This window comes from Malus sylvestris, chromosome 9 (genome assembly GCF_916048215.2).
Source record: "Malus sylvestris chromosome 9, drMalSylv7.2, whole genome shotgun sequence".
NCBI classification, from domain to species: Eukaryota; Viridiplantae; Streptophyta; class Magnoliopsida; order Rosales; family Rosaceae; genus Malus; species Malus sylvestris.
The window spans coordinates 15,004,442-15,019,735 of NC_062268.1; the positions used below are offsets into that span (position 1 = coordinate 15,004,442).

General features: G+C 37.9%; 1 protein-coding gene and 1 long non-coding RNA gene across 2 annotated transcripts; one reads left to right on the forward strand and one right to left on the reverse strand.

The window, feature by feature from the left end:
- Window positions 1-2,111: 2,111 nt before the first annotated feature.
- Window positions 2,112-8,753, reverse strand: LOC126582531 (uncharacterized). The gene is made up of 2 exons (XR_007609545.1): window positions 8,697-8,753; window positions 2,112-2,180 (listed from the first exon to the last, which is right to left on the reverse strand). It is a non-coding gene; the product is annotated as an uncharacterized LOC126582531 (long non-coding RNA).
- A 1,797-nt stretch (window positions 8,754-10,550) lies between these two features.
- On the forward strand, window positions 10,551-12,532 carry LOC126582529 (calcium-dependent protein kinase SK5-like). Its single transcript, XM_050246671.1, has one exon. The coding sequence runs from the start codon at window positions 10,826-10,828 to the stop codon at window positions 12,320-12,322; it is 1,497 nt and encodes a 498-aa protein (XP_050102628.1). The 5' UTR covers window positions 10,551-10,825; the 3' UTR covers window positions 12,323-12,532.
- The last annotated feature ends 2,762 nt before the right edge of the window (window positions 12,533-15,294 follow it).

A 15,294-nucleotide genomic window follows, 5' to 3' on the forward strand; every position in this document is an offset into this window, starting at 1 on the left:
GTTTTTTACAATTTTTTACGTATGCGATCTCGGAATGTGTACAAATAAGTTTGACTGTTGGATCGTTGAAAAAAGTTTCGTAGAATGCATATTGCGTCAAAGCGGTAGATTAAACAAACACTTAGAGTTAATATTATACTTCTATTAAGTATAAAATAAGTTTTTGTGGTATCCACAAGTGTAAATACTTTAAATTAAAGATCAAATTTATTCATTACATTCTTATAGGGTCGATGAGTGTATTTGTAAAAAATCATCAAAATCGGAGCTAAAATAACCGTTAAATTGTGATGTTTCATTTATAACCGTCGAAAACTTTTGTTCTGTTATGTAATCTCTGAATGTTTGTTTTTTATGATTTTTTACGTATGCGATCTCGGAATGTGTACAAATAAGTTTGACGGTTGGATCGTTGAAATGTTTTTTGTAGAATGCATATTGCGTCAAAACAGTAAATTAAACAAACACTTAGAGTTAATATTATACTTCTATTAAGTATAAAATAAGTTTTTGTGGTATCCACTAGTGTAAATACTTTAAATTAAAGATCAAATTTATTCATTACATTCTTATAGGTCGAGGAGTCTATCTGTAAAAAAGTATCAAAATCGGAGATAAAATAACCGTTAAATTGTGATTTTTCATTTATAACCGTCGAAAACTTTTGTTCTGTTACGTAATCTCTGAATGTTTGTTTTTTATGATTTTTTACGTATGCGATCTCGGAATGTGTACAAATAAGTTTGACGGTTGGATCGTTGAAAAAAATTTCGTAGAATGCATATTGTGTCAAAACGGTAGATTAAACAAACACTTAGAGTTAATATTATACTTCTATTAAGTATAAAATAAGTTTTTGTGGTATCCACTATTGTAAATACTTTAAATTAAAGATCAAATTTATTCATTACATTCTTATAGGGTCGAGGAGTGTATCTGTAAAAATTCATCAAAATCGGAGCTAAAATAACCGTTAAATTGTGATTTTTCGTTTATAACCGTCGAAAACTTTTGTTCCGTTACGTAATCTCTGAATGTTTGTTTTTTAGGATTTTTTACGTATGCAATCTTGGAATGTGTACAAATAAGTTTGACGGTTGGATCGTTGAAAAAAGTTTTTGAACCGCCAGCAATAGATAATTTTGTTGTAGTGAAACCTTAAATTTATTTAACCGTCGATTATCATTTACGCTTTATTCTTCTTACTGAATTTCTTTTTTAAAATTTTATTTTTTTAAAACATGATTATCTGGCGGATGTAAGAAGATGATATCACGTTTCGATATTTACGGTTAACTGAAATATGAGTCAATATGATATAATTTGTAGAAACTTTATAAACATCAAGCAATATTTTCACTAACCGTAAAACTCTAAATATAATATCAACGATCCAAACCGTTCATCTACCTGCACCCTCTAATAGATCATGTTTTCAAAAAAGAAAATCTAAAAAAACGAAATTTGATGAGAACAATGAAGCATAAATGTAAACAACAATCAACGGTTAAATTTTGATCTATGAATTATATGATTATAGTGGCGAATTTCGAAGTTATGCTCTTCATGAAAGTTATAAAGCTTGTCATTACGAGTGTTTATATATTTTTTTCTATATTTTTTTACACTTCTACATTAATTAAAAAACTATTAAAGACTTTAGGTAAGCGAAAATATACTTAAAACAAAATTGTGTTTTTATGTTTTGAATATGATAATATGGAATGTATATACTTATTTAGTATTATGTTTTTCATTTGATTATTTATTGGTTTAAAATATATTTTCCTTAACGGGTAACAGGTCGGGTCATATTACCTGTTAATATTATCGGGTCGATTTCGGGTCGGGTCATTTTACCCGTTTATTTTAACGGGTGTTACACGACACGACCCGTTACGATATCAGGTATGACACGAAAACGACACGAACACGGAAAACACGACACGAATGCCAAGTAGAATAAATACCTTATTTATCATGGCATTTAATTATTAACAAATATTTTAAGTTAAGAGAAATATCACTATACTGTTGTAGGCATAATTTACTGAACAATTATGGAGGTCTTAGAGAGAGGGGGTGCGGCAATAGAGAGAAGAATAGAGAGATGTGTAATTGTGGGTGTGTGTTATCTCACCCCATTGTGCCTTTATTTATAGTAGTAGGAAGGGTAAAACCTTTCCCTTTAGGATTACAACATTTAATAGGTAATCTAATCCTAATAAGAATATAAGATACATTCCCATATTTCCTAGGATTTACACAATCACATTCCTATTCTAAATAGGACTGCAACACTCCCCCTTGAGTGTGTAAATACTCAAGTAAATGGCGCATCAAGTCTTCATTGATGAAGTAAGTACAGTAGATGAAGTCGTCGGCACAATGGGCAAATGCGAGTCTCAAATCAACGGAAGAATGCATAAAAAGTAAAACTCACAAAACCTCGCTATGGTAAAACCCAAGATAGGAGAAAAACTCATAGTCTAAGGAGAAAAGTTAGAAGTTGCATTAAGTCAAGGGTATGATCAGCCCATGATGCGTGCCTCGTTAAAACCTAGTTAGGTAGCAAAAACCCAGTGGGAAAAATGCTCCTAATCGTAGGGAAAAAGAGTACATTAAGATCAAGTGAGTATACTTTTGGATACACTCCCTGAGTTTGACATAACTTCCAAATGAGAACTACAAGCATTGCATATGAGTAGTTAGGCATACCAATTCCTCGGACAAGCTTCTGGAAGGTTGACTTCGGCAGTGACATCGTGTAGAGGTCAGCAAGGTTGTCTGGGATCGGTTTGCATGACTTCAATCTCCTGATGCTTTGCTGATGTAGATGTAGACGCAATATGTCTCGGTGTTGACTTCGTTGATGTATCATGGCTTGGTCGGGTCGATACATGTGGCATAATCTTCATGGATCGTCGTTGGGACTCAACGATTGATGAAAATATAGCAAGTACTTCGAATATGCTCAACAAGAACTCCTAACCATGTCTCACTTGTGGCATAGTGAAGTAAGGTGAGTCTTGGAACGATTCGAAGATTTTCGCAACTAGGGTCATATCGTGGACCTCCAAGATATTGCGATATCCCTAACGGTAAAGACATAACCATTCGGGGATTTTGCCTTGTGCGGGTTTGATAAGTAACCAGCGTCAGCATAACAAACAAGGCAAGCATCATTTCGAGAATCGGGGGGGGTTAGATCCGCTCAAGATGCGTGGGGATTTGCCCACGTAATACCTTCAGGGTACGTCTTTAATACCAATTCAGTGGTTGCGTGTAGGCGCGGTGCTGCATCTTTACCAAGATCAATAGCCAATGAGATGTCCTGTCTAAATACAATGAGCTAAGTAAAACGAAGTGCAAAGTTGAACTTTTAGATATGGAATTTCGGATTCCATAGACTCTTCAAGAGTCTCATTTGCATATAATGTATGAATGATCATGGGTATACTCAAAGGTGACACATTCCGATTGTAATTCAACTGGTAGACCAAAATACCGTCAGAACAATGCTTCAACTTCAGGTCAAGGCATAAACGAGTTTTCCTAAGATCCTTCATCTCAAATTCCATCTTCAGGTGCGAGGCAGTTTTCTCAAGCTCTTCCAGAGTCTTAGTGAGATTCGTGTTAATGACATAAACTGTAACTCTAGCAATTTGGAATAAGACTTCATATTTTAACACGCAAGGGCATAATTCATATCCTTGACTAATCAAATAATCACTTAGACGGGTATACCACAACCGTCTGATTTTTCAATCCATAAGTGAACGCCTCAAAACGAGTTAAGAGGGTGTTCCGTAGTTTGGAACTATTTGAACCAATCAATGTAATTCTTCGAGAACTTACACGTAAATCTCCGTATTTATATCCCCATGGAGAAATACTAACCACATTTCATAATGTTGCTATCAATCACAGGACGTTTTGAGAGAAACCTTGTGCCATAAGGCGTGCATCATATCGCACTATTTCATTCATCTCATAACGTTTCCTTTCCCACTTGTAACTCAACAGGGTTACCTTGGGCAGTGTAGGAACGACAGGTCCAATACACACTTTGGTAAGGAATTTGACCTGGATTGTAACTTTAGTTGTCCAATCAGTTCTACGTTGTCACTTAATCAACGGAACAGGGTTCGATATCGTCGTTTTTCATTTATGTCAGTAGCTACCATATAAGTGAAAATATCATCGATGATAATCTCATTTCAATTCCATTTTCTCATCCAAACTAGTATACTGGACCAAGAACTTCAAGTATCGGGAGTAATTTGGATTAATCTCATGAGATGGAAATGATTTGAGACAGCGATCGAGTTTAGATTCATTGTTGTGCCGTGTCTTCCTCTTCCAGAGAAGTGAATCCTACGAACCGAATGATATGTCATGCTCCAGGCTAAGACATATTGATTGGCTATCCGCCGGTGTACCGGACCGTCCAACAGGGGTGTCCAAACCGTCCAACATGGGTGGCACACCCTCCAGGGATGTTGACTCGATGTCCGTTAAGTACGTCTATCCTTGCAGGCATGTTTGCAGCTGGTATATGATCTCGTCACTTTAGCTAGATCAAAGGAATGCATCTGGAGCAACATTCTGAAATCTAGAATTCGTCGCACTTGCTTATCACACTTGTGTGGTATAGGGATCGAGATGAGACATAGTGGGCAACGTCCATGCAAATTCACGCCGTTCTACAGGAACGTTGACGTTCTTATCTCCCCCTAACGGTGGGAAGACTGTCTCATTAAAGTGACAACCCGTAAATAAGCGGTAAAGAGATCGTGTGCAGGGGCTCAAAGAGAGCTAGTGTGAAGGAGAATCATGATCGACAAAATATACACATCCTTCTTTGAGGACCCATAGTGGTACGTTGCGGCGGCACAACTTGGCACATGGAATGCGCACCCAAATGCGTAAATACGAAAGTCGTCAGGTTCGTACCCAGTAACCAACTGTAACGTCATATAGGTTGGGTGGCAATGGGCCTCAAGGCGGACCAACATAGCTGCGTGCAAGATTGCATAGCCCTAGGCAAAGACCGAAAACTTGGTACGTTTACCAAAATTCAGGCGATCATTTAAATTGCGCTTTATGATCGCTAGGCTAGGCTATTTGGGGTGAACATGGGAATGCGATGTTCAATTAAAAACCCAAAATGACATGCAATACTTTATCGAAAACCGTCGATATAAACTCTCTAGCATTATCCAGTCTTCTAGACCTTAAGGGATAAGTAGGGTGGTGAACCCTAAATCGGCCAAGAGGTTTAGCAGTAATGTGTGTGGACAAACATGTGACCAGTTTGTCGATTCATCAACCAAAACCAGAAATATTTATATGGTCCGCATTTTGGTTGGATTAGTCCACATATATTCCCTTGAATCCACTGCGAAAATGGAGTCGTGTCGTATCTTTGCAAGAAATGATATAGAAAATCAATTTCCCTAATGAGCAGGATTGGCAAAGTGTGCTTATAGGCACAAAATCCTCACTTCAGATAAGGAGATGCATTGTAGCATCATTGTTCGACCTAAGTGTCCCAAAAGGTCGTGCCAAAGCAAGTAAACTGCTCAATCACCAGGCTATAGGCCGACCACATGTGGTGTATTCCCAATTGGGAGACAACCCATTGGCCCCAAATCAAAGCTTCAGGCTCATTTTTTAAGGTGGTGCAAAGATATTTCACTCTATTTTCTCCAGTGGTTTCATTTATGATCATTGTCATCTCGAATATCCTTAAAAACTCAACGTCAGGAAGAATTTAAGGTCCTTTAAATGATAATTCAGTATCATTCATACAACGAGGAGCGTGCCAATGCCCTTAATCAAGTTGGATAGACCTGAAGTCGTTGTTAGAGATGTGATTTAGGTGTAAAGTTAGTGTGCGTAGTACACATTCATCCAGACAACTAACTTTCCCACATTCCTACCTAATCACGTGTTTAATTGAATCGGTCACATGTATTAAGAAACATGATTCAGTTAACTCATATTCGAGGACAGTATCAATAAGATTATCCATAAGTAAAACATGCACCAAACTTGAATCCAAGAACATGGGAAAATGTTCACAAAGTAAATTTACTAAGGGGGATTCGGCCAATAAGGCCATCCATGTCGAAATTTTGCTCTGCCAACGATGTTCGGTGGAGCAAAATCAATCTCACATATTGACTACTAGAATGGTCCTCCTTAACAACATTGGTAGGGGCACGAATAGGTGCATAACCAATGATCTATTCCATCAAGACGGGAGTAGATTCTTGCAAGGTTGAGGTTTGAGAATATTATCCCTTATTCTTGAAGTTTTAGGTCTTATGTACCAAGGATCATGCTTCGAGCATGATGCCACACCTTGGCAGACCCTGATTATACTATATGTTTGTGAACACAAACTCGAAATTGTATTGTGAAAGAATATGCCATTCAGTGTATCCCTGCCGAAGCAGTGCATCACCATTTGGTTAGGTTTTGACCGAACTAGGTCGAGCCATTCGGTAGACTCCAGCCGAACTGGGTCCATACCTTTCTCTCACGTTTGTGGTAGTAATCAGATCCGAGAATTTGGTAAATTTCCACTTTCTACACTGCTGCTTCAGGAGCGAGTTAGAAACATGGAATGACGAGAAAAGTATTATCCAGTCAAGATTCGATCAGATTTATAAAATTCAAAATTGTACTCATTCATGAACGTAATCATGGTTTGCTACGGGCAATTTCTTTCACGATTAGACGGTCTATAAAAGCGAGCCAAAAAGCCATGGAATCCTCGTTCGGGGAGTATTTCCATTTGTAATGCTTTGAGCATAAGTCTTCGAATGAAGATTATGGCGAAGGCTTATTCAGCTCTTCCTTGCCATTGTTGGCATCAATGGTTTCTCAGCTTCTTGATAGTCAAGTGGAGATTCACGTCTTGTACCCCACACCTAAAGTGGTTTCTATTAGAAAACATCCAAATCAGGAAAATCAAACTTGTGACGATTCGACAATCCACTGAATTTGAGGGAACAAGATTGTGATTGGTGCTACGGGAATGAATCATCCATAAGCATCAAAGTTAGAACATTCGAGTTCTAAGACATGGTTTTCATGAAAAACGTCGGGTTTTAATGGGTGTATTGTTTTATGAAATCTTCGGGTTTCAAAGGCACTAAATTTTGAAACTACAGGTTTAATTTAGTTTATGAACGTTTAGTTCATAAAGGAGAGGTTCCTGCAAGAAACTCAGAATGCAATATACTAACTTAGTGTAGTGGATTTGAGTTGTCTTCGGGAACTCAAGTGTGAGAGCTTCGTTACTACGAAAGTATGTGACGGTTCAAAGAAAAGAAATAAATTATTAAATCGTTAATGTCCAAAAGTGATCTTCAAGTCAATAATTTTGGATTCATTATCAGATTAATGGACTGCAGGTCACTTTTAATTAATTCAACAGATCATGACCATTCGGGGTCGATCGTAGAAGCAAAATAATATTAAAATAATATTATTGGATCGAAAATAAAGCCCCAAAAATAATTGGGCTTAATGCCGGGGGTTAAGAGGCACGGGTTGGGTGCCTTAAGCATAAGGCGAGGCCCAAATGTTCCTTTGGTGGTGGCTGCAGGCCACGGGTGAGGAATGGGAAACCCTAGCCGCAGCTGGGTCGTGTTTTGGGCCATAAAGGAGTGCACGGACAGGTCTAGCGCAAGCTGGCCTGTGGGTTGTCACGGGGATCCCAGCGAAGGCTGGTTGCGTGAAAGTAGCCCCATAGTCACTGCAGGTCACGGGCTTGGGTATGGGTGGCGCAGTGACAAGCCCAGCATATGACGGCTATATGTATGCGGGCCAGAGCAACAAAACCCAGCAACCAAAAAGGTTGCAGCGTGTGTATTGAATGACAGCCCAGACAATTGGGCAGGTTAGATGGCTGCGGGCCAAGGCCAGTGTGCATAGGCTCAGGGCTGCAGGCCTTACCGAGGTAAAATCCAGGCCTATGCCTGGTGATTATTTGCACAATGATGGTGCGGTGGTGTGCCGCACCATGTCCTGATTCCCCCATTTTTTTTTTCAAATCCTTTAGGGTTTAGGAAAACCCGAAACATGCTTCTAATTTAATTGAATACTTTGACTCACAAATTTCACATAGCAATTATTGCGTAATGTATGAAACAAATATATATATTGACCAATATATGAACATATACAATATATATATCGGAAGGTAAATATAAATGTAGGGGGTTCATGCATCATGGGGAATGTTTTCATGCTTCATGGGTCGTTTCAAATATCTTCCTTTATTTTAAGCGTACCTGAGTAGCAGAAAACAACAAAAGCCTTTGAATTTGTAGAAGATCCTTCTTGAAAGCCGGAATTCTCCAATGCGTTGTATTACGTTCAACACAGAAAAATTAAATTGAATCAATAGCATGTAGATCAATTTAATAAAATAATAAATTAATCATGAAAAGAATGATTAAAACGTAATACTCCCCAAATTGAAGATCAAACTCTCTTGTTAGCATAGCGTCAAGAGCGTGCTGATAACGTGTTGTAGGCATAATTTACTGAACAATTATGGAGGCCTTAGAGAGAGAGGGGGTGCGGCAATAGAGAGAAGAATAGAGAGATGTGTAATTGTGGGTGTGTGTTATCTCACCTCATTGTGCCTTTATTTATAATAGTAGGAAGGGTAAAACCTTTCCCTTTAGGATTACAACATTTAATAGGTAATCTAATCCTAATAGGAATATAAGAACACTCCCATATTTCCTAGGATTTACACAATCACATTGTTATTCTAAATATGACTGCAACATATACTGTATTATACTAATAATTGTTCGAGTGTCACTTTTAATTCTATTTTCTTTTATAATGTTCTTTTATCTGAATCAATTAATGAGTGTCTTTAATTTAAACATGATTGTGGATGCAAATTTCCGCATTGTTCTTCTTGGACGAAAATGCACCTGCAAAACAATTAACACCTTAGGTTAAGACCAAGAGCCTCACATGCTCACGATGAATGGGGGGAGCTTTGGTCAAAGAACCTGCAATGCCAAAGTTAGAATTTGAGGGAAAAATGTTTAGATAAATTTGAAGAATTTAGTAAGAGAGTTGGAATTAAGATTTTGGGAGAAATGGGCGTTATTTATAGGGGTGTGGCCGGCCCCGATTTGGAGAAAAGGGATCCGGCCACTTATGGTGTTTTTTGGATGTAATTGCAAGATATTATGTCAAAATAATATCAATTAGACAATTAATTAATTAATTAGGAAATTAATCAATTAATTTAGGTAATTAATCATATTTTGAATGAATAATTGAAGGTTACCTTGTGGGGAGGATTTGATGAGGATTGATGAAATAAGTTTTAAATAAATACCTATTTTGATCACTTTTGACCTTGATTGAGTCGTGATTGTCCGCTGATTGTGTGTAGGAGTTCCGGTGTGTCTCGAGAGTGATTTTGTCTTTTTCACCCAAGAATCCACATGTCTCCTCCATTTTTTTCTCGATTATTTTTTACTTCACAATGATTTTCTAACATGTATGATTAATTAAATTGTTTCTTTATTTCACTTCATCACACTCACTTTCTTATATTCCAATTATTTAGAATTTATCGAATCTTGATACATGAACCGATGACCAAAAAATTCCAAATTATTTAATTTTCCCAAGACCTTGCCTTGCCTTGCCTTTGGGACCACATGTGCTTGTAAGAATATCTGCTTATGGTAAAGCCCATGATTCATTGTCCAACCACAATTTGCATGATGGCCTCAAAGAACTTGTTTTTATATATATATATATATTAGATCTGCTTCACAAACTTTGAGATGATTGTAGAGCCAATCTAACTCTGTTACAGTGCGTTCGTTGCATCGGATTATTTTGAACTGAATTATTTTCAAAGAGCTGAGAAAGCGAGCTAAATAAGACGAAGACAAAGCAGAGCAATGCTCTTAGCAATCCCATACTTCTCAGAGGCCCACGCTAATAACTCCTAGCAAAGGAGTTAGTCGAAATGAGTCCGATGCAGTCCCATTAAATTAATCCCCTACCAAATATGAGACTATACAAATAATTAATGTAGTATAGTCCAATAAAACTTAGGGAGCTCAAACAAACACTCTTTAATAATTGTAGTTTAAGGTTTTAAGCCAGTCAAACAAGCTCATTAATTTGACATACACCAACGCTGCTACTAGGGTTAGATTTCTTTTTTCTTTTTCTTCTGATAATGTATTGTTGGATCTCAATTCCTTGTACCAAAGCAAACATCATACCAAATAACAAGGTGTGAGAGAAAACAAATAATGACAAAGTAACTTTAAAAAAAATAACTTTTATAACATGAGTACATTATCACCTCATTTTTGTGTCGTCATCATCTTAAGACTAATGTAAACGGTATGATAACAATACATGCACCGCTAAAGTCATTATCCTTGTTAATTGAATTCACCTTCAATAAAGTAACAGACCAGATTAGATTCCTAATGAAAAAAGAGAGAGAGAGAGAGAAGTTTGAAACTAGTGACACTACGAGTGCAAAAAGCAAGAGATTGAATTTGTGAAACAATTATGATAAATTCCGATCCAGAAATAGTAAAATATCTCGCTGCACTAGTTGTCAATACAAAATTGGGTCAGATGCGACCTCTCTCTCTCTCTCTCTCTCTCACAGAAGAAAAAGGGAAAAAAGTTTGAAATTGTAGCAGGAGAGAGAGAAGAGTTCTAGGCCTTGAGAATTGTTGGGTCATCAGCCATCAGCTTCCATTTTTTCCCCAAACTAGCAGAGCTCTCTGATCTCACTGCAATGAGCAGCAAATCAAGCTCAGCTGCCAAAGCATCATCAAAGGCGACGACTTGGGTCCTACCCTACAAGACCCAGAACCTCACTGACCTCTACTCTTTGGGGAGGGTTCTTGGACAGGGCCAGTTCGGCACCACCTACCTCTGCACCGAAATCTCCTCCGGACACCCCTACGCCTGCAAGTCCATCCCCAAGCGCAAGCTCCTCTGCCGGGAGGACTACGAGGATGTCTGGCGAGAGATTCAGATCATGCACCACCTCTCCGAGCACCCCCACGTCGTCAGAATCCGCGGCACCTATGAGGACGCCGCCGCCGTTCATTTGGTCATGGAGCTCTGCCGCGGCGGAGAGCTTTTCGATAGGATCGTGAAGAAGGGGCACTACAGCGAGCGGGAGGCGGCGAAGCTGATCAAGACCATTGTTGGGGTTGTGGAGGCTTGTCATTCGCTCGGGGTTATGCATCGGGATTTGAAGCCGGAGAACTTCTTGTTCGACAGCGAGGCAGAAGACGCGGCGCTGAAGGCGACGGACTTCGGTCTCTCTGTATTCTACAAGCCCGGCGAGACTTTTTGTGACGTTGTTGGAAGTCCGTATTACGTTGCCCCTGAGGTGCTGCGGAAGCACTACGGGCCGGAATCGGATGTGTGGAGTGCAGGGGTGATTCTGTACATTTTGCTAAGTGGGGTTCCGCCGTTCTGGGCGGAGACGGAGATTGGGATCTTCCGGCAGATTTTGCAGGGGAAGTTGGATTTTGAGTCCGAGCCGTGGCCTGGGATTTCTGATAGTGCACGTGACCTGCTCGGTAAAATGCTTGAGAGAAACCCTAGGAAAAGGATCACTGCCCATGATGTGCTTTGCCATCCTTGGATCGTAGATGACACGATTGCGCCCGATAAGCCGCTGGACTCGGCTGTTCTGTCGAGGATGAAGAAGTTCTCCGCCATGAACAAGCTCAAGAAAATGGCACTGAGAGTGATCGCGGAGCGGCTGTCGGAGGAGGAGATTGGTGGGCTGAGGGAGCTTTTTAAGATGATTGATGCAGATGGGAGTGGGAGCATCACGTTCGATGAGCTGAAAGAGGGGTTGAGGAAAGTGGGGTCTGAGCTAATGGAGTCAGAGATCAAGGATCTCATGGAGGCGGCTGACATTGACAACAGTGGGACGATTGACTACGGCGAGTTTCTGGCGGCGACGGTGCACTTAAACAAGCTGGAGAGGGAGGAGAATCTGCTGTCGGCGTTTTCGTTTTTCGACAAGGACGGAAGCGGGTTCATCACCATTGACGAGCTGAGTCAAGCCTGCAGGGAGTTTGGATTGGGGGAGCTGCATCTGGAGGACATGATCAAGGAGATTGATCAGGATGATGATGGGCAGATAGATTATGGGGAGTTTGCTGCAATGATGAGGAAGGGGAATGGGGGAGGGATTGGGAGGAGAACAATGACAAGGACAATGAATTTGGGGGATGCTTTGGGGCTAGGAGGCCAACTAACCGATTAGAACAAGTTCTACTTCACGTGGAGTTGGTGGTAAACCCTTTTTGTTTTGGTGATTAGAACTGGATGGAGGAAATCTTTTGGGTTAAATCTTAATTGTCATGACTAGCACAAAGAAAATGCTAATCTTGGGTATGGATTCAAGGTTGAAATCTTCTTGTAATGTAAGCAAAAGATGGTGGTTGGAATTGCAATGTTTTCTTGTTTTGTTCAATGTGGATACGAAGAGCAACTTGCTTAGAACAGATTTACGGCCACATAGCATCTCGGTTCAATAATGCACTATCAAAGAACGAAACTTTTCATTATTAGAGCAATGTTACAAAACCCATTTCTTGTTCTAGCCCAATACCCGAAAATTCGACTCTCCACCTTATGTGGGCTTTAGGTCATAGGCCTTTATTTTCTTTTAGCCCAGTAGACTTCTTTCTGTTTTATTGAGTTGTCCTATTAATTTTTTTTTTTAACAAACGATATTATCTACACTAAGATGAGGGAGTGAACTTAGTCTCATTAAATTTGAATCACAAAACAAACACAAACTTTAATAGAAATTATCTACACTAAGAGGAGCGAGTAAAAACATGACAGATTTGTAACTGACACGCAAATACATAATCTAATTTACAACATCGATGGAGGCAGCAACCTTCTAGATTTATGATTTTTGTTGTTGTAAACTTATTTTGTTTGGGTATTTTTGTTATATTTTCTTTTGAGTTATGCTTGTATTTGGATTGTCTTTGAGCTTTCTATTTCATTTAATAATTTGTAGTGAATGAAAGTTTCTGGTTTGAAAAAAAAAACGATGACGACGGACATAATTCCCAAAAAATTATCACTAGATTGGATTGGGTACCACTAATTTCATGTTAAGAAATGCTAAGAAGACTCTCAAAAGTGAGACTCTTTATGGCCTACCTCACACATCACAATTTAACGTCAATTTTCGTGCCAGCAGTAGAAAACATTGTGGTAAAAACATGAAGTTACAAAATCTATGGACAGCCCCAATTTTAGAATAGAATCCTCTCCGAATTTTTTTATCGAGGGATCCACATCATCCTGGCCTCGTGCGGCCTAAGATTAAATTTACTTTTTAAAACTTACTTGAAGCAAAACCAGGGGTGATGCACCTTTGTTTTCCTCCTCCTCTTTCTCCCCATATCTCATATCCTGGCAACCGACAAAGCACAAACTTGAGTTCTTACAGGTCAAAATTTTCACTGATTAAATACTAAATCAACGCCGAATTCTTTCTATTTTTTGGGTCAAAATTCCAAGTTTGAGAAGAGGAGATGGAAGTGTTTTCTACAAGTGATTGAACTAGCAGCTTTGGTAGACCCAAAACGAAAAGGTGAATAGACCTCACCGATCATCGTACATGTGAATTGAATCCACTCGGGATCTTTTTTATGAGGATTTTGGAAATTCTCAAATCGTGTCTATTTATTATATATCGTAAGGTCAGTTTTGTCAAGTAATATTCATATTTAATTTTAAATAAAAATATTTAAAATAATTTATAACTGCACGATATATAATAAATTAACATTATTTGAGAATTCTCAAGATCATCGTAAAAAGAATTTGGAGATTATCCTCATTGGAATTGAATCTCATCGCACATGACAGCTCGTACAAAAATTCTCTAGAAGCTAGAAGACGTATGCCTTTTTACTTTGTCGTGTCATTTGTATCAGCCTGTTGTCCAAATTGGAGGAGGCATTTTAGCGTGTGCCAACTCCATACTACTAACAAGGCCATCAAACACATGGTATGCTTGATTCAGTGACACAAGTGTCCATATTTTTCTTTAATTTTACTACTATTAAAGGTTAAAGACAAGAATACGTAACTATTACATTAATTTAAAAAACAGAAAATTTCGAACCTAAAACGCATAGGTAAAAATTAAGGCCCGCCCATGTGTAGGCAGGGCGACCGTCCAAGACCCAAAAAAATTAGGAGCTCCAAAATTATTGGGATGGTATATTTATATATGTTTTTATAAGAGTATAAATTCATAAAATTTGGTTCAAAGACATAGAATTTAACTAGAAGTTGTGGTTTGTCATTTGAAAATAATGAGGACGTCTTGGGTTCAAAACACCATATTTACTTTCCATTTTTTACAAATTTCTTTTTATAAGAGTATAAATTTATAAAATTTGGTTAAAGGATCCAGAAGTTTAATTAGAAATAATGATTTTTGTTGTTTAAAATTAACAAGAGATCCTAAGTTTGAAATGTTATGTGCATGTTTATTTTTTTTCAATTTTTACAAATTTTTGTTTGGTTGTTAATTTATTTTTAGTTACTATCTAGTAGCTATGTGGGTTGTTATTTTTAAATATTCGTTTTAATTCAAGTCTAATCTTCAACAAAGAATAATACATAGACCAAATTTGCAAATTATATGACATGTCATCAAAATGTTCAATTTAGTGCCTATTCATTAATAATACATATCAATTAAAGACTCGAAAACATCATTATTTTTTAGTCCCATATTGACAAGGTTAGTAAATAAGAAAAAAAATCTCACGATTTATTCAAAAACACATTCAAAGTTCAGATGGAAAACAAAATTCATCATCTATCTACTTGTAAGCCCGAAGTTTTTTTGTTTCCCTCTCTCAATACAAAATAAATTAATCTTTCTGTGTTTCTAAATTATTGAGTTTGAAGTGTTTTTCTAAGTATAATTTTTTCGATGTCTTATGTGTGAAAATAAATAATTTTTTTACATGAAGTTAGGGCACTTTTTTTTACGTCGCCCCATGCCTCAAAAATCTCTGGACCGGCCCTGGTAAAAATTCAACACGCTATTCACTAGAATATTGAACTACATGCAATATCACAAGTTCTGTCAAACAATAACTTCATAAGAATAACATTAAAACCTAAATTTAAAGACAAATTAATAGAAATAGATTTAGGGTTGTTTTATTTACACCCCACATTTTGTTGACT

What these genes read in the sequence shown, in the direction of transcription:
- LOC126582529 (XM_050246671.1), top strand. Translation starts at nt 10,826, where the DNA reads ATGAGCAGCAAATCAAGCTCAGCTGCCAAAGCATCATCAAAGGCGACG.